This window comes from Eucalyptus grandis, chromosome 3 (genome assembly GCF_016545825.1).
Source record: "Eucalyptus grandis isolate ANBG69807.140 chromosome 3, ASM1654582v1, whole genome shotgun sequence".
Lineage (NCBI taxonomy): Eukaryota > Viridiplantae > Streptophyta > Magnoliopsida > Myrtales > Myrtaceae > Eucalyptus > Eucalyptus grandis.
Genome location: NC_052614.1, coordinates 53,929,542 through 53,948,763, shown reverse-complemented (window position 1 = coordinate 53,948,763; position 19,222 = coordinate 53,929,542). Strand labels below are relative to the sequence as shown.

Below are 19,222 nucleotides of genomic sequence, written 5' to 3'. Positions count from 1 at the left end.
CCCGCCTGGGGGAAAAGAAGAAGAAGAAGAAGAAGGGGGACTGAGCACGAAGGCCTAGCCCCCGTGGGCTTTTTTTTTTTTTTTTTTTTTTTTTTTATAGATATTTGCAAATAGGATAAGATAAGGGAAAATAAAATAGAAAATACAACTTAGTAGATGCAAATGATATTAATACCGAGGTGACGCAAAAATATTTTTTGTTAAGGCCAAATTGATCCCTAATTTTCTATGCAATTTTAATGCTAAATATTTAGCCAAGACACAAATCAATTTAGCCGCTTAAAAATCTTGTAGAGACTTGAAAGTTTTGCCAAATATTGTATTGTCTCCTTTATATCAGAGTTTGAACATCAATATTATGTTCCTTTTATTGAGTTTATTCGTGTGTGTGTTCTTAGATAATAAAATTTTATTTTTTCTTTTACATATTTACATTCCCACAAAAACTACCGATAAATAAATACTTTGATTTTTATCACTTGCTTCTTTTTTTCTAATAAATGCCTGTCAATGTCTAGTTGCTTATAAAACATGAGATACATTTACCAACATTAAGATTTATATACATTTGACGTGACCTAAATATGATTGATTTAATGCAGTCGAGATGTCGTGAAGGGAGCATCCATTACACGCAGTCATCCATTTCCAGAGACATTGAATAACAAATTTCGTTGTTTTTTCCTTGTAATTTCTTATCGTTATTTTAACCTTGTATTTTGTCGAGAGCCTAAGAGATGTATTAGACCGCTGATAAGGACTAAAGCATTATCAACTCTTGTTGTCTTGGCATTTAAATGCTAAAGATGTGGGCATCTTTCAACGACAAGAGTCTTGGGTACCGTATTTGACCACCAATCAATTGAGAAATACAAAATGTTCTAAATCATGTAGAAACAAATCAAAGAAGGCCAGAATCCTAAAAGGTTAAGGAACTTCAGGTTCTCTACTTAGGACAAAAATTGCATTTTCCAAAAGCCCTGTTCATGTGCATACCAAAAATAAGACGGAAAAAGGACGACGAATCAAGACATGACATGAACTACAAAACTAATAAGACCAATAAATAAATTAATTAAATTGAGTCGTACATGACAAAATTCATACCTATAATAGCTACTTTTGAGCATAAACTGGGATCTAATTAGATTCTGTGCATATGCTCTAATTTTTTGAAGCTGAGACAGAGGAATATCCAAGAAAAACACAACTTCCATGAAGAAGAACTTGGGAGCTTTTTTGGGTATTTTTCTCTTGTTGCAACATGCCAGAGCCCAAAACAGAACAAGCTCTGACCCTGACCCAGCTGTGATCCATCCCGTACATCCTAGCATGGTAGTCATCGTCGGTGTACTTGCTATGATGTTTTCTCTAACATTCCTCGTCCTCGCGTATGCGAAATTCTGTCACCGAACCCCGGCCGGTCCTTCATTTCTCGACAGCCAAAACGATCCAGGCCTAAATGAGTCGATGCCCCGGTTCTCCGGGATCGACCAGAAAGCCATCGACTCGCTCCCTCTCTTCAGGTTCTCCTCGCTGAGGGGCTCCAAAGAAGGCCTGGAGTGTGCAGTTTGCATCAACAGATTCGAGGACTCGGAGACCCTGCGCCTGTTGCCGCGGTGCAAGCATGCGTTCCACTCGAACTGCATAGACCAGTGGCTCAAGAGCCACTCTAGCTGCCCGCTCTGCCGATACAAGTTCAATCCTGGGGACCTCACAAGCTTCGCTCATTCGTTGAGCCTGAGATTCCCGCAGCGTATTCCCTCGAATTTGTTGGAGGATGCAGATCTCGAGCTCAGCGTGCAGAGAGAAGCAGATAACGACCACGGGTCGTCTCGATACGGTGACAGAATCAGCTTCCTGTATTCAGAAAGGGAACTGAATTATGGAGAAGAATGCCTGAATGAGGAGAGTGGAGACTGTGGGAGCGATCAGAAGCTACTCCACAAGTTCAAGCACAAGATCATCGTCTCTGATGTAGTTACCAAGAACCGGTGGAGCGACGTCAATTCTTCAGACTTGCTCTTCTTGAACTCCGAAATGATTGATGTCTTTTCAAGCAGCAGATTCGCAGACTCAGAAGCTCGGAGCGGATATTTCAATGGCGACTTTACGGCAAACAAAAACTTGGCCAAGATTAAAAATGACATAGAGAGGAAGAGGTTGTTTCAGTCCAAGGTTGGTGCAACCGCTAGTTCAAGCAACGTGCTTGCCAATCCTGGAGAGAATTCATCAAAGCTGATGAACAATCCTACTGAGAAACGATCCATGTCCGAAATCGTCAACCTTTCAAGGTTCACATTCAGTTCGAATCACAGAAACAGAGAAGTTCTAGGAAATAATAATGGAAGGGAAGAGAGAATGAGACAGCTTTGGTTGCCGATGGTACGCCGAACGGTTCAATGGTTCGCCGGTCAAGAAAGAGACTCGCGAGAGGCAGAGGAGACAGCTCACAGATCCAACGTCGAAAATATTTTGTAATTTCTTATTGCCAATTTGTCGGATGTTATGCATTATTAAGCATTTGTGACTCATACATCAGATCATCCTGAAATTCAAGCTATAAACTGCGCATGGTTTCTTAGATTATCTACATTTTGCATTTCTGCCAAAATCCCAAATGTTATATTATCATAAAAACCTCCAACTAGATACTATTCCTGGGCTGTACTTCTGCACATGAAAATGGAATATGATGGTTTTATATCCTTTTCTTGTTATATTTAAACGCTATAGTTGCAAATAGACTAAAGTTTCGTTTTTGACCAAGACGGCCAGGCCTAGAACCGACTTGATAAAACAAATGCAAGTTTGAAACAAGACAAGATTAGGTGATGCAGTAGGCGGGCCGTGCAACATTAGAAAAGATAGAGATCCGACAATTTCATAGCTTTCGAGATAATTAAGTTTTTGTCACTGTCTGACAAAGAACGGCAATAGGAAATCGCGTGCCTAAAGACATGAGATTACAAGATGGTAATATATTCTTGCACACATATACATCATTGAAGTTGACTTTTTGCAGGGTGACTGCATCTGATGTTTGTGATATGTAATGATTCTTGTGCTTACGTTACGTCTGCCGTGCTTGTTTATCATTAAGAACATTCATAACCAACATTCAAGCCAATTTACTTGGATCAAATAGGGTCCGTAATCCAATCATTTTTCTGGTTTCCAAAGAGATGTCTGACGATAGGCTCAGATTGTGACATCTTAGTATGTCTTTGTAGTTAACCTAAGTCGACCAATAGTTGATTAGTCTGATCAATAATAAAGATGATTCGACACGACTAACACGGAGGCATGAACAAATGAAACCACTTGAGCAAGAAATGAAATACAGAAATAAAATTTAAACACAGCATAATTATGCGATTCAGCAATATACTTACTTCATGAAAAGAGATCGAAGAAAGTAGTTCTATTATAATTAGCAAAAATATTAATAAAATTGCTCGTCAATTTTGAACTCTCTTGGATGATGGCTCTCCATGCTTTCTGTATGTCTCGCGAAGTTCACGCATATCGAAAGCGCACTCACAATGCGCTAGATATCAAAATTGACCACTGGATATTTATATCTAGAAAACCATGAGCTCTTCTTTGACGCCCACGTGGAGACTTTAACTTTGATAAGGGAAAGAAATCTTAAGGGGAATTAATTGCCTTACTACGCATCACCGGCGATCCTGTTGACAAGGAGATCAAATTGGGCTTTCCTACTAAGGGTCGGGTTTCCTTGCAATTAAAATTAACTTCGAGCCATTAATCAACACAATGGTAATAATAATAATAATAATAACGCGTCGCTCAACTAATATCACCGTTATGTTAGTACCTGAGGTTATCTATTTCATTTTCATATAGTTTACAAAATCTAACTTCCATCACTTCCATCGACAATTAAGGGTGCATTTGGTAATGTTTATGTTCAAAAATTGTTTCAAGAAACAGAAATAGAAAAAATTATTTCTGTTCTGAAAAATAATTTTTGAGTAGAAAATGCGTTTGGTAATTGTACAAATTTATGTTCCTAGAATAGAAAAAAAAAAAAACAAAAACACGTTTGGTAAACTTGTATAATTTTATTATTTCTTTTAATTTTATTTTTCCTTTTTTTATTTTTTATTTTTCTTTTTCTCGGTGGCGGCGACCGGTTGGGCGACGTCCAGCGAGCTCGCCGAAGGCCAGCCTAGCCCCAACGAGCCTCGCCGGGCCACCGGGAGGCTCGACCCTCACCTAGATTTGGCAAGACCAAGCCTCGCCAAGCCTCGCCCCTAGCCTAGCGAGGCTCCGGCAAAGCTCACCGAGAGGCCAACCTTTGGCCCTAGTAAGGCTCGGCCTCGCCAAGGAGACATGAGGTCGGCCTTGCCCTAGCCCGGTGAGGCCCGACCTCATGCTAGCTAAGGAGGCCGAGCCTCGTCGTGGCCGCACGAGGCTCGGCCTCGCCAGATGGGGCGAGCGCGAGCTCGAGCTCGCCTAGCCAAGGCCAAGCCGAGCCTTGCTGTGGGCCGGCAACACTCCGGTGGTCACCGGCCAAAGAAAAAAAGAAAAAGAAATAAGAAATAAATTTTATGTTTTTGTTCTTTTGTTTCTTCAAAAAGTGTTCTGGAAACAAGAAACAAGTTTTTCTTGTTTCTTGTTTTGTTCCAAATTTGTTCGGGGACAAAAGATAAACAAACGCGTTTCTATTCTTTTTTTATTTCTCGGAGCAAAAGAACAGAAATTATGTTATGAGGAATAAAAAAAGAACACAAACAAACATGTCCTAAAAGTTTGATGACCAAATAAGCTAACATTGGCCTAATCAGATTGAGTTTATCAACCTAACCTAATTTTTATGAGATTGAGTTTCTTAACCTAACCTAAGGTCCCTTCACAACTAACAACATCGAGAGCTCCAACCGCATAGTACTTATTAAAAACTTTGTCTGTACCCTCCAGGGCTTGAATCTATCTCAAAAAGAGCATTGCGGTAGATGTGAGATTCTTGAGAGCATAGAAGCAAAAACCCATATTCATGTCACGAATGACCCACTTCTTTTTTTCCCCCATTCTCTATACAATAAGCTCTAAAATAGGCAGGACCTTATTAAACTGACACATAAATCCAGGAAGTACATTATATTGTAAAGTCTTAATTAATATGAGCTTGTAATTACTAAAACCTTGCAGTAGCCTGCATTAACAATGAAAGAAACCCCACTATGGCTGTCAAATATATAGCACTACTGTGAAAAGTGGCATTTATAAAACTTCACATTCCTTCACCCAATTCGCATTACACAATTTTGGAATGCATTCATTCTTCGTTCAAATTTAAGTTACAAAAATAAAAGGAAAAAATTTATATATAAAAAAAAAAAAAAACAGAAAAAAAAAGAAAGAAGAAGAAAAAAAAATGGGAAAAGAACAGCCGAGGGAAAAAGGGAAAAAGAAAAAGAAAATAAAGAAGAGAAAAGGGGGAAAGAAGGAAATGAGAAGAAAAGGAAAAAAGGAAAAAATAAAAATTTGAAAAATATAAAAATATTATTTGAAATTATCCACATTAGTGTAGATCATATCACGTAGAATGACTAATGTCCACGTTAATGATTTCGGCTAAAATTGACCAAATGAACTCAATTAATAAAATGTGAAAAGATTTAAGATTCAAATGACAAAATTGAAAAGTTTAAAATTGAATTGATAAAAAAGCAATAAGTTTTGGACTTTTTAGAAAATATTGCCAAGACCTTTTAGACTCCAAAAGGAGACCGACACTGGAAATTAATAGCCTTCAAGAGAGAAGCTTAATCTCAATCAACAGGAAGTTAATCTTAATTAAGATTTAAAACCAAAAAAGAAAAAAAAGAAATTACCCTTATTCATGTACGAAGTGATACTATTTGGCTAGGGTAATTGGCGAAAAGGGGAGATTCCAAAGAAGGGTCATATTGTTCATGTACAATTAAGTGTACCATCAGATGCCATATTGTACCGACAATCACGCCGGATACGACCATAGTGAAGACAAGGAGGAAGGTGGCAAGGTACTCTAACGTGCCAATGGTCTTAATATGGTTTGGCTGACTGTCGGCCAATTCCTAAAGTAATTTTCGCCATAACCACAAACCCAAAAAAAAAAAAAAAAAAAAATGACAGTTTCTTTTTAATTACTTTGCTTAGAAAAGATTTAGTAAAAAAAAAAAAAAACCTCCCTCTACTTTCTCCTTATCATTTCTCATCCTTCGTATTCTTCTGTCTCCCATCTTATGCTGCTTTTTATCTAATTATTCATTAAGCCCATGTTGGTACGTCTATGATCGGTTTTCATTTTCATTGAAAGCCATGGCATTGTACGTAGAAACAATATCTGTTAACAAAAATCGTCTGTGTTAAAATCAATGGGGGATGTTAGGTTTTTTTCTTATCTTAACCAAAGTCTTCTTTCGGCCAAACGAATAGCTGATTGCAAATGGATTTCACGACATAACTTTCATTCAGCATCATAGCAACACGGGATTTTTACATAGACTGGGTTGGACTACCAGAGTAATATTCAAAGCCCACCATACATACGTCCGATTACAAACATCACTTAGAATTAGAAAGCCTAAGCAGTCGGAAGGAGATCGTGAGATCGGCAGATGAAGAAGTTCTCGTAAACCAACCCGGCAAGGCCACCACCAACGAGGGGTCCGACCCAGTAGACCCAGTGGTCGGTCCAATCCCAGCTCGCCAGGGCAGGCCCGAAGGAGCGGGCCGGGTTCATCGAGGCCCCGGAGAAGGCTCCGCCGGCCAGGATGTTGGCACCGACGACAAGCCCAACGAGGATCGGGCCTTGGGCCCCCTGTGAGCTCTTCCTGGGGTCCACAATGGTGGCATAGACGGCGAACAGCAGGGAAAACGTCAGGACAATCTCCCATATTATCCCTTGGAGGTAGGTCATTCCACTCCCAAGGGTATGTACTGGTGTAGCCTGCACAAGAAAAAGAAGTCATAAAGTTTTGCAAAAAATGTGAAGTGAGGACAAGAATATACAGCTCGGAGACCCATCATTTGATTGTCTTTTTCTTACTTTTCTCTCTCTATCTTTTAGTTTAAGAAAAGAAATAACGCCCATTTCAGAGAAAACGTGCTACAACGTGAAGCTCCTTGGCAAAAGTGTCATTAAAAAATTGATTAGATCATTAACTTTGCGATTGTTATGGAAAAAAACAGATGATAATACACTATGCTTGGCGAAGCTAGTGCAGTAGTAGAATCTCAGATTGCTTGAACACGGGATAAGGATCGATCTACTGTACATATAATCTTGCTATCTAAAAGACTTTAGCTCTTAGTGTACTGCGTACTTTGTGATCTACCGTATGCGATCATTGGGTATTGATCTTTTCGTTCGCGCCTGACAAGACTAGGCTGAAGAGCGAATGTCTTACCAGTCCCCCAGTGAGATACTGCAAAAGAAAAGAAGCTGCAGCGGAGGCAAGCAACTGGTCGATCATATACAGGACCGATCGGACAACGGTGATGTGACCGCCGAAAAGGAGGCCGAGTGTCACGGCAGGGTTGAGGTGGCCGCCGGAGATGTGGCCGGCCGATATCATCACGGCCACCACGAGCGCATGCGCCATAGCCACGCCAAACAGCCCCACGAAAGCATCTGCCGCTAGCCTCTCTGATCATATAGATTCACCAAAATTCTTGTTATTTATACGGTCTAATCCTAATGTCATGATCAGAGAGAGAAATATATTCCCAGAATTCTGAAGTTCAGACTCTAAACTATATGCAAAATCTTGTTATTGACATCATCATGATAAGACGTGCTCTATGATGACTAAGACAACAATAATCATCAATTCTTTTATCAAGACGACCGAGAGGTATTACCGGCGGCCATGGCAGATCCAACTCCAGCGAAGACGAAAAGGAAGGTGGCGACGAACTCGATGACAAGGGCCTTGAGGCAGTCCGGCTCAGTGGCCTCACGGCTGTTTCCCAGTGCGATTTTCGCCATTTTTGCGGCCGATTGCGAGGATGAAGACTCTCTCTCTCTCTCTCTCTCTCTCTCTCTCTCTCTTGTTTAGAAGGTCGATGAGGATAAGAGGCCTCCCGGAAACATTCAAAGGAGTACTGGCCTTTTCAAGTACAATGACACTCCATTTTATAACGCTAGTAGAGTTTCCTTTTGTTCATGAGCCAAGAATTATGACGGCATGCCTGCAATTGCATGTGCATTATCTCTGTAAGGAAATCACGTGAACAACCGAATAATATTATTATAATTTGCCCATCTCTTCCCACTTCTTTCCTTTTTTTTTGGTTTACTAATAATTTGGATCTTTCTATGGGATACATATTAATACTTTCTTTAAGGATAAACAATAATATCGAAATTCAGATTGAAACTCATGCAACAAGTCAGATCCTCGAGAAAATAGATAAAGGAAAGTTATTATTGTGATCTCGGCGTGAATATTTTGCCTTTTAATGGACTGAAGAGGCAGATAACTGTATATGGGATCTAGTATGAAGTTTGAGAAAATTATTCTACTGAGAAATCAAAGAAAGCTGTAAAGAAAATAAATTTTTCGAAGCACTCGTAAAGCAACTAACAAAGAAAAATTTGTAGTTTCCATTACTTCGACTTCATCGTGTAGACGTAACATTTATTACACTTTTTAAGTGCTCTTGAGACACTTATCAATAAGATTCTAAAGAAAATCTCATTACCCTTTACATTGTCCGTGGAGTTATCAACGAATATAAACTGCCCAAGAAAGTGGCCTAAATAAAAGTGCAGAAATGACTTGATCCAAATTCAAGAATGAGAAGATAATCCACCTACCATTGATCAATCCGAATAATACATTAAACTTATAATGTGCTTCGAGAATTTTTCTTTAAACTTCCAACACCGGTTACACGCCTAATGCCAATTTCCAGGCAGGGGGGCCTATTTGTCACTAACGAGGTGATTCCCGAGTAGAAGTTGCTCTCGATAATATATGTTGTCTTTATTCGACCTCCATCTGTTCAAAAGGTTCATAATACACATCGATCCACCCACCAACGCAAAAGCCGAGATGCAAGTGCTAGCCGCTCCATGGCTGCTTAAAAGAATTGTCTTAATCCACTCGATTAGGTTACTTTACATTTATTTTTTATGTTAAAGCTTCTTTTTCTTTATTTATTACGGCTATGAGAGTGTTTCCCAGTGTAGAGTTTGGTGCCGTCTTCCTCATCGTACCTTTTCACTATGCTTTTGCCTGTGTGGCTTTGACTTTAAAATAGTGAAAACCTCAATCAATCAATCAATCCAATGCTTTATGGGTTCAAGACCCAGATTCAATTTTGCATATAGAAAATATTGACCATGATTATACATAAAGCCAGTCACCCATTTAAGTTAAACATATAAAGAGAAATGGGGAATCGCCAATCGAGCATCGGACATCGAGACAAACCTGGTTCTCCAGCTCCGATCAAAGACGGGGCAATTCTTGTCATGGCCTAGAAGATTTGTGAGGACGAGACCTCATGTTCCTCGCTGATTCAGACATTTATTCCATCGACCCTTTGGAGCTCAATCTCTTTTCTTTTCTTTCTTCCCCCTTTTATTCATGTCAAAGCATCCGCATGTATTCCAAGGAGATATGTTGCTTTCATCAGAGCCTCCAACTGCTGGAAGAACATACGGTAGTGGAGCAAAAAATGACGGCCACTGACTTTGCATTATTGAAAAGAGATAGGGAGGGGCAATTGATGAAGTTGTCATCTTGTTCATGATGACTTCCCATTGCCCGTGGAGCACTAATTGAAGCAGGGGAAAAAGGAATCTCCTTTCGCGAGTCAATGAACAGACTGAAGAGCTTAGCTGTGCCACACATGCAACTGCAAAAGATTCCCCTAGATTAATAGAAGGAACTTTGTAGGTAGGATACTTATTATGGACCCAGATGGGGTTGTTGGAGACATTTTTTTTTCATTTTTGGTCCTTAAGAAGATAAGCCGCTTGACAGTTGCGACCTTTCAATTTGCTAAAATTATGGATTTGTTGAGACGATATAAGTTGTGATTAATTTTGAGTATCAATTCATCTGAATTTGATACATATGCTGTACAGATCTTTAAAGTTACTAAATTGTTGATAGATCAAGCCTAATCACATGAACTTTGTCGGATCCAAATATTTGATATATGTATCGATTATTATGGGTGGATACATATTGTGGGTAACTTTCAGTCGTAAATAATTTAGTCAACTAATTTAATAATTTTGAGCAATCCTCAAAATGTTGCAATTTAAATAGTTGAGACCATTTGAAATGCAGCAGCATTATGGTGTGGTATTGGTGAATGGTGGCTAATAATGCTGCCAAAATGTTCATGAGTTGCTTTCTAAAAGCACTTGACCAACTGCTTTTTGGACTCTTGCACTGCAAATTAGGCCATTCATCTCTAATTGAATGGGCCTAACCCATCGTGATATTCTGACCTTTATCTCTCGCTCTATGATTGGAAAGAGCCCTACCAATAGGCCCACGACTTCCATTGAGCCTGCCTGGTTTTTAAATAAGTTCTAGCAAAAAATCCATAAATGAAATAAAAGGAGGAGAATAAGAATGACACGTTTGGTAACGTTTCTATTCCAAATAGCAACTTTTTATCAAAAATGATTTTTTTTCCAATTTTGTTCTTGAGAATAATTTCTAAGCAAAAGAACGCATTTTGTAACTTCTCAAAATTTTTATTCTCGAGATAAAAATACGTTTGGTAATATTGTTAGATTTTTTTTTTTTTAATTATTTTTTCCTTTTTTTCTTTTTCCATTTTCTTTTTCTCTTTGGTCAGTCGTCGGCCATGGTGGTGGCAGCGCGGGCCGGGCGAGGCCGGCAAGCTTGCCGAAGGCCCGGCCCTGGCCACGACAAGCCTCAACCTCGGCTGGTTTGGCAAGGCCCAACCTCACGCTAACTAGGGAGGCCAAGCCTTGCCGTGGCTGCACGAGGCTTGGCCTCGCCTTGGCTAGGCAAGGTTGAGCTCGCCTAGATCTGGTGAGGCTGAGCTCGCCCAACCACCGGCAAGGCTCAGCCTCACCGAGCCACCGTCAGCCAAGGAAAGGCCAAGCCTCAGCGTCTCCAGGGGTCGGCGAGGTTGCCAACCCTCGTTTGGCCGGTTGGCGAGAGGACTTATTCAATCACATAGTTTGGGCTCCTAGAATATGGTGCCCTTGGGGCCGGCCAAAAGGAAGAAGAAGAAAAAGAAAAAAAAGAAAGAGAAGAAGAAAAGAGAAAAAAATAGATTCTAGAAATTATTCCTTGGAACAAGAAGCTACTTTTTTCTATTTCTTGTTTCAGCTCCAAATCTATTCTCAGAAACCAAAAAAAAAAAAAAAAAATAGATTTTTTATTCCTAGGAACAAAAATTTTACCAAACATGTTTCTATTCTTTTTCGTTCCCAGGTATAAAAGAACAGAAATAGTTATTCCAAAGAACGTAAACAAATTTTATCGAACAGGGCCGAAGAGTCCAGACCCAATAATACTTAAACCTGAAAAGTTTAAACAAACTCAATGAAAATGTCAAAATAACATAAGATCTGACTTTCTTTTTTCATGGATGAAATGTTATTTTTTTTTTCAATAGAAATAAAGAAACGTTGTTTATATTAAGATTTAAATAAAGTTAGGTAGTATCTTCTCTTTAAGTAGACCGACATACAGTCCGTGCTAAAGTAGACCTAAATGTTATCTTTGGTTCTTCACTTTGAGTCCAATCTCGAACATGATTGAGTAAAGTCAAATCTATGAATATCCAGTGTATAATTCAACCAAAGTTAAGTGTGAGGAAAGCATTTGGAATCGTCAAACCCTCGTGACTTTGATCTTTTATTACTATGAGAGGATTTAAAGTTAGGAAAATAATATGGTAAATTTTTTAGGCAGCTGGTCACTGGCGAAGTTTCTTCCCCAGCTATGCCAAAGTCCAAGGCTCATTAGGGTTCATGTCGCTACACAGACACAAACGCAATCGATCAGTGCATTATTATTGACAATAGGAGATTATATTAGGCGGCCAATCTTGCCATTAGAGCATGCTGGAGGAAAGCTGCTTTATAAACTCCACGACGGCCGTGACCGCATTGTCTGCGGCGAGGTCGCTGAAAGTGTCGGCCTCATTCAACTCAGTGGACCCGCCGCCGGCCGAGTCGGAGAGCGCCCTAATGGCGATGAAAGACGTATTCTGCTGGTAACAGATTAGGGCAACCGACATGCTCTCCATGTCCATGGGGCTTGCATTGAACTTGCCGTAGATGAAGCTCCGGTAAGCAGCATTGTCAAGGTAGCTACCGGCACTGACGCCTCTTTCGACGGTGCTTACACTCGGCGTGTAGTTTAAGCACGTGGTCACGTTCACGCAAGTTTTCAATTTCAAGCCCTAGCGAGCAACATATATAAAAAATATGCTCAAATCAGACCCTTCATCATAAATAATAAATTTGGATTGACAAGAAAGGTGGCCAAAATTTGTCTCTTTTCAAATTTTTGAAGTACCCCTATCTGCTCTTCATCACAAAATGAAGTATTGACTCATGAAACTCCATGATCGTAATAATTTCCAAATAACGGTTCGAAGTATTTGAAGCGGTATTATTCAAGTGATAGCAAGAATGATATTTTTGCTGAAGTCATTTAGTTACTCTCCATGTAAATAATGTCTTTCCATGTACTGATCTCATCTGGGTTTCTTTGGTTGAGTAAAACTCATCCGAAAACCCTAGAGATCTCATAACACTCTTTTTCCTGAGATTCGCCATATATTCACTCTATAAATCAGTATCAGTATAGTTTTCCCAACGTGTATAGATACGACAACAAACCCTAGAAAGCATCGAGCAGGAGTACCTCAAGTTCTTGGCCACTGCGAAGTAGGCGGAACCAACAGGGACCTAGAACTGGTGCTATCTTCCCTCAGGTGTTCCAGTGATGGAAAACACTTCCGCCGCTTGATACCATATGTTGTTCAAGAGATTATCGTGCGAAGCGCAGGCCGTCATGTTTATAGTGTAATATGCAAACCTCAAGTGCCCAAGCTTTCTTGTGGAGTCTCCGTTGAATTCCAATGGGAGATCATCTTCTGGACCTTGCCCATATCTCTGTGTGCACACCGTTGTGTTGATCTTATCTGTGTGGATGACCGTGTAATGTATAACCATTTCTCATAGGGAAACGATGAAATACATTACACATGACTAGGTCACAAAAGGATAAACAAATATTCTGGATCTCTTTCTTTTTTTCTCCCCCTTTTTTTTTCTTTTATGTTTCTTTTCCTCTTCTCCTGTATCTAGTCTTGATGGCCGGCGATCAGCCTAGACCTAGGTGAGGAATAGTTGCCAGCCATCGTTGAGATAGGCACAAGAGAAAAGGAAATATAAAAGAATATAATATATATATAGTGAGTCATACCACATAAGATGACCGCGGTCTAAATTAACAATTTCCAACTAAAGTAAGCCTGATGGAATATATTGGAGAATCATCAAAAGATTTAGAATTAAATTGATCAAATTAGAAAATTTGAGACTCAAATGACCGTTGCACTATAGACCTAAAGCATTTTGGTCAATTTGCCCCGCTATGCACATGGTATGAAAGCCACCCTCCTGCTACTATTTTCTTAGAGTATACCAAGAGCGTGCTAGAATGCCCTGCCTTTTGTACCTTTATCACTAGCACCACAGTAGCGCATGGTAGGCTTATGTACGTATTTAAGAGCCATTCTCTCTCTAAGTGGGACCATCTCCATAAAAAAGTCAATCCAATAAAAACCCCTTTCAACTTAAGCGGCAAAAACAAAGAATGACGAAACGCATCGAAGTTTTCATTCTCATTTACTTTGAGAACGACTCTAGAGTCTCCCCGCGATTTCAAAGTAAAAAAAAATAGATAAAATTATCTTCTTCGAATCATACAATTTTTTAACCATTCTTGTCAGATTTCGATAAAAACTAAAAATTGGGTTGATAAGTCGAAGACCTGCCAATTCCAAAGACCCGTATGCGCCCAATACTGGGGAGTAGCGACGTCTCCGATGTGCAAAGCAGGGTTTGCATTCCCAGCAATTCCGTAATGAATCACTCCCTCCACATCGAAGAAGCTCAGCAGAACCTGCGTGGTGAATGGTGATGGCTGCGTTTATCTGCACCAATTCACACGTACTTTCCCTCGATATCGCGACGCACAAGTGCGTTAGTCGCAACCAAATTTTGCCTTCGTTGAAAGATATCTTGAAATTTTTTACAAAAAGGGCACCGAATATAAGAAAATTCAGAGGAAAAGAAAAGGGGTAGAGGGATACATTATCACGCTCAGTCCTGTCATGACCAGTATGACTTTCCTCTCTGCGACTTTCCCGTATCGAAATCTTCTGCCTTGGAGTCCGTCAAGGGATGGAGAGATGTTAGGGATGAAGTGATGGATTATTTCCTGAACGTTATTAAGGAAACTAACCATTTTACACTTCATTGTCAATCTACTTCTCCTTGCTCCAATCCTTCCTTGTTACAGCTTTTTCAGTGAAATTTTGTGGCATGCCCGAAAAAATTTGCGGGCAGCGTCTACTTTTTCCCACGTGTCATAAGGAGTTCTTAATTAACTAATGCTATGCAAAATGCTACACAAAGTTAAAGTATTTAGACTTTGTTTGTTTCGCGGAATAAATTTTCCTCATTTTCCGGTATTTCGTTCACTTAAGAAAATGAGTTAACAGAAAATTTATGATTAAATTCGACAAAATGATTTCCTCTTTGAAAAATTTAAAAATATTTTTCAAAGTATGACTAAATAACAACACTTAAATCCACTTTACCAAAAAAAAAAAAAAAAAACAACACTTAAATCCAAAACTCTGCATTTGAACACAAAACCCCAATGCTAATTCTCGAATCTCTGGCATTTAGGACCACGTTTCCAACACCCCGGCTCGAGCTCGAGTCCATTGAGGGTAGGCCCAAGCCCCGACACCCATACCCAGGTTCATCAAGGCTAGGCCCAAAGCCTGGCATCAATCCTAGGTACATATTAAATTGCTGAAGTAAAAGTTGAAATCATTAGCAACATTTGTACTTGACTAGTTGCGAGGTGTGAGTTTGATGCCACACATGAATATGCCACATGAATAGTGAGTTCATAGAGCATCCGGGTGATAATGAATCATGGTCATGGAACAATTTATTAGTTTATAAAAATGTCGAGATTATTGAAAAGAATCTTCGATTTCATTAATCTTTAAAATAATCTGTTTGTTAGATGGAGGTTGCCAAGGTTGCTTGGTGATTGTCTTGGGTAAGACAGATTGGAGAACTAGAGATGGAGGACATCTCGGCGGGTCTAAGAACTTCTAGATGTCACTAGAACCGTCGACCGCCGAGAAAGAGATTTCGAGCTAACACCGGAACCATTCTCAAAAATTCGGTAGAATTGAAGATGAAAATGTGAAGATTGATGAATTCATGCATAGTGGAAACATCCTTTGTTTGTGAGAAGAAGAAAGATGGTTTTTATGCGTATCAACTATCGTCAATCTCAATTAGGTGAAGAGTGTTCTTTGCCAAAGATCAATGAATGGTGTGACTAGTTATAAAGAGTATCGATGTTTTAAAGGTTTGAGATTATGAAGTCGTCGCTATGAACTGTGAATGAGGTTGTACAAAAGACAATTTGAGTCTTTACGAGAGTATTGTAAGATTGTGATTTGGATTTGACAAACAGAATGTTCAAGGAATATCCTTATTAATGACATCTTAGTCTATTCGAGAAGTGATGAAGAGCATGAGAATCATTCGAGATTAGTGCTTCAAATTTTTAAGAGGTATGCTAAGTTTAGCAAATGCGAGTTTTAATGACTGTTTTAAGTGATCAATTTAATGGAAGGGCTTCAATGCCCGCTCCGACAAAGCTCCCGAAGAAAGAAGAGAAATTTGTAAGTTAAGCCGATACCGCACCCGCGCCGGATTCCATCTCGGTCCCCGAGGATTCGAGATCTATAGTGATGCGGGCCATCCAGGAATGCCGATGTAACATGGCAGAGTTTGCAAACTGAGACCTCATGAATTGAATTATCCGACGCATTCGGGAATCGCACCCATCATATTGCGTTGAAGATTTGAGGCACTACTTGTGTGGGGAAAAATCTTCAACCATCGTTACGTAAGGAGTTGAACATGAGACAACGGCGATGGATGGAATTGCCGAAAGATGACCAAATAAGGTTGCCGATGCATTGAGAGGAAGTCTCAAAGGATTACAAAGAATTCTTCATGAGGATACCGATAAAAAAGAAATGCTGATTTTCAAGTTTCATGATACCGATTATTTTACTTGACGATGTAGAGCTTAGAGAATAAATTTTATCTAATCGTACTTACAACGTTCATCCCGAAAGCATTAAGATGTATTTAACCTACGTCAACAACTGTGGTCGTCGCATGAAGGCGGACATCGCCAAGCATGTGGCCAAGTGTTTGACTTATCAAGTAAAGCCCAAGATTGCAAGCCGGAGGACTTTTGCCACTTTTTGAAATGGGAGTATATCACGATGGACTTTGATCGGATTACGAAGGAGTCAAAGGGGGCTTGAGCTATGATAAATCCGATAGAGACTATTGCATATTATCCTACGTATAAACAACCTGAAATGACAATTCGATTGAAGACATGTTAAGCGTGTGTAATAGACTTCAAAGGAAGTTGGGAGGATCGCCTTCAAATTCGCCTAGCTTTGTCGCTTTAGCACCAAGATGGCTCCATTTGAAGCGTTGTGGCGGCGTGAGCGTGCGTAACTCCAAGGTGTTGGGATGAAGCTCGAGAAAGGAAGATAACAGCCCAGAGTCTTGGTTCAAGAATCAGTATATACAAATATGAATCTATATTTGCATTAAAGATAAAAGGTCTTTTTGATTCCAAGTCTGTGATCACGTTTTTCCGAATGTGTCACCAATGAGGGGTACTTTGGTAAGAACGGCAACCGAGTCCGAGGCAATGTAGGTCCGCTAAGTTTGCATGACGCCTTCACGTTGTCGATGTTAAGGAAGTACAAGCCCCGATCTACCCATGTGCTCAATTTCGAAGAATTGGCCATGGATGATCGTGTGTCAGCATTGAAAGTCTCGTCAGATTTGTCGATCGCAAAGAGCAAGTTTTTCCAGAAAGCACTATCCCGTTAGTCAAAGTGGTCCGCAACACCACGTCATTGAAGGAGCGACTTTGGGAGACAATGAGGATTGATGAGACAAGCACTCGCCGCTTTTTGATCAAAGTGTGTAATGGCTTAAATTTCGAGGACGAAATTTTTATAAGATGGGAAGAGTTGTGACATCCCCGAAAACCGTTTCGATAAAGTGAAATGGGCATTTGCTACGAAAGTTAACTAACCCACAGAAGCCGTTAAGGGATGTATCACCGTAAAATCCCTAAAAGCTACCTAATTGGTTGGATTGGAGCTAAAATCACGTATGATTGATTTTTAACCACGAAATTGAACTCGATTCTCGGGAATCGAATTTTAAGCGTCATAAATTGCAAGGCAGTGTTCAAGTCCCTGACACTCAATTCTAGTCCACAAAGGCCGTGCCCAAATCTTCAACATTCAAGCTCGAGACCTTAGTTAATGAATCTTACACATGTCCCCATCCTATGGGACAGGTTGCCAGGATGTATTCCTTGTTTAAACGTGCCAATACCCCCTCTCCTCACACCTCTAATTGACACAGCATCTATTGTTTTATGTCTCAGGGATCCCGAGATTAAGACGTAACAAGAGATGAAGCCTTTTAAGGTTATGCTTAAGATTGTAAAACGTTCATTCTTATAAAAATGTTCTTTTTAAAAAAATTAATTTTTAATCTGTTTTTTCTTTTTCTTTTCTATTTTTTCCTTCTTCTTTGGCTAGTCAGCAACCATGGTGAGGGCTAGTAACCGGCCATAGGTGAGGGACGGGCTCGAGCTCGAGCTCGAAGCTCGCCATCTAGAACTCATCAACCTTTTGCGTGGCTCAAGCCTCACCGACCTTAAAAAGCTCAACTTCGCCAGATTTAGCTAAGGCTCAGCTACTCGGAAGCTGGCAAGCTTGAGCCTTGGCAGCCTCGGGTGAGCTCCTTCCTTTTTTTTGTGGCTAATGCTTGGCCAAGCAAGAAGGAAAAGGAAGAGTTCATGTCCAAGTCCGACCAAGAAAGCATTTTACATGTTATCTAGGAAACTCTGCAAGTCAAGACATAAGACAGTTGTTACATGTGAAATCTATGATTTCAACAGCGTTGTCGCTTGATGAATTAAGAAGCGGACACACCTCGTAAATGTTAAGAATCACGATGCCAATGTAAGGGCCATTCCCGTTAGCTTTCGCAATTGCTTTTAAGGTCGCAGCTGGTAATGTGCCATTTCGCATCTCGGGCATTGCTCACCATAAAAACCGTAACAAAAAGAACCAGCCAGTGAGCAACCGCCATTCGCGTCGTCATATGGACTCCTTGAGTTCTTGGAGGAAGGGAACAGGCGGAGATAATAGATCAAAGCTTTGAGGGTCTTTAATGCCTTGAGAATCCAGCAGCTTGATATGTATAGAACATAGGAGAACTATTCTATGTGGATCAGATGATTGCAATATCTGTGTGTATATACTGCACGTGGAATGAATGCGGTATCTCTGAACTCAGCAACTACATGAGGGAAATGAAGATCAGGACGTGGGGACACATACCGATAGACTTGAGATTTTAGTGATTAGATGATGGACAAAAACCTGTGTAATGATGCGATGACTACGTAGAACTAAATAGAGGTAACTAATTTCAGGTTCACTCATTTTTTGAAATATGAAATCTACCCTGCATAGCTTGGAACCTGGAATATTCCCTATCACAGATTCCACAGTCTATCCATACTTCACTTGTATTGTTTATTGAATGATTAGAGTGAATTATAACATTTAATGATTACTACTTATTGTTACAATTCACTTACTATAACTTATATTTAGACACAAGAAAAATATGAAATATTAACAAAATAAAAATTTCAATTATATATTGAAAACTCATATTTGTAGTTCCAGATTATACATTCATTATCAAATAATGTGGAATAATGCAAGATTGCATGGAGGCATAGATAAAGAAAAATCCAAAAACTTGTTCTAAATTCTAGATTACAAGTTATAAATTCCAAGTTCCAGG

The 19,222-nt window shown here is 39.7% G+C and overlaps 2 protein-coding genes and 1 pseudogene across 2 annotated transcripts; 1 reads left to right on the top strand and 2 right to left on the bottom strand.

The window, feature by feature from the left end:
* Positions 1 to 1,109: 1,109 nt before the first annotated feature.
* On the top strand, positions 1,110 to 2,584 carry LOC104437772 (E3 ubiquitin-protein ligase ATL42). Its single transcript, XM_010050798.2, has one exon. It carries the CDS (start codon positions 1,216 to 1,218, stop codon positions 2,479 to 2,481), a length of 1,266 nt encoding a protein of 421 aa, XP_010049100.2. The 5' UTR covers positions 1,110 to 1,215; the 3' UTR covers positions 2,482 to 2,584.
* A 3,867-nt stretch (positions 2,585 to 6,451) lies between these two features.
* LOC104437773 (aquaporin TIP4-1) lies at positions 6,452 to 9,611 on the bottom strand. The gene is made up of 4 exons (XM_010050799.3): positions 9,456 to 9,611; positions 7,879 to 8,208; positions 7,425 to 7,663; positions 6,452 to 6,964 (listed from the first exon to the last, which is right to left on the bottom strand). The coding sequence occupies exons 2-4, from the start codon at positions 8,003 to 8,005 to the stop codon at positions 6,599 to 6,601; spliced, it is 732 nt and encodes a 243-aa protein (XP_010049101.1). The 5' UTR covers positions 8,006 to 8,208; positions 9,456 to 9,611; the 3' UTR covers positions 6,452 to 6,598.
* Positions 9,612 to 12,949: 3,338 nt separating this feature from the next.
* LOC120291969 lies at positions 12,950 to 18,444 on the bottom strand (annotated as a pseudogene).
* Positions 18,445 to 19,222: the final 778 nt, after the last annotated feature.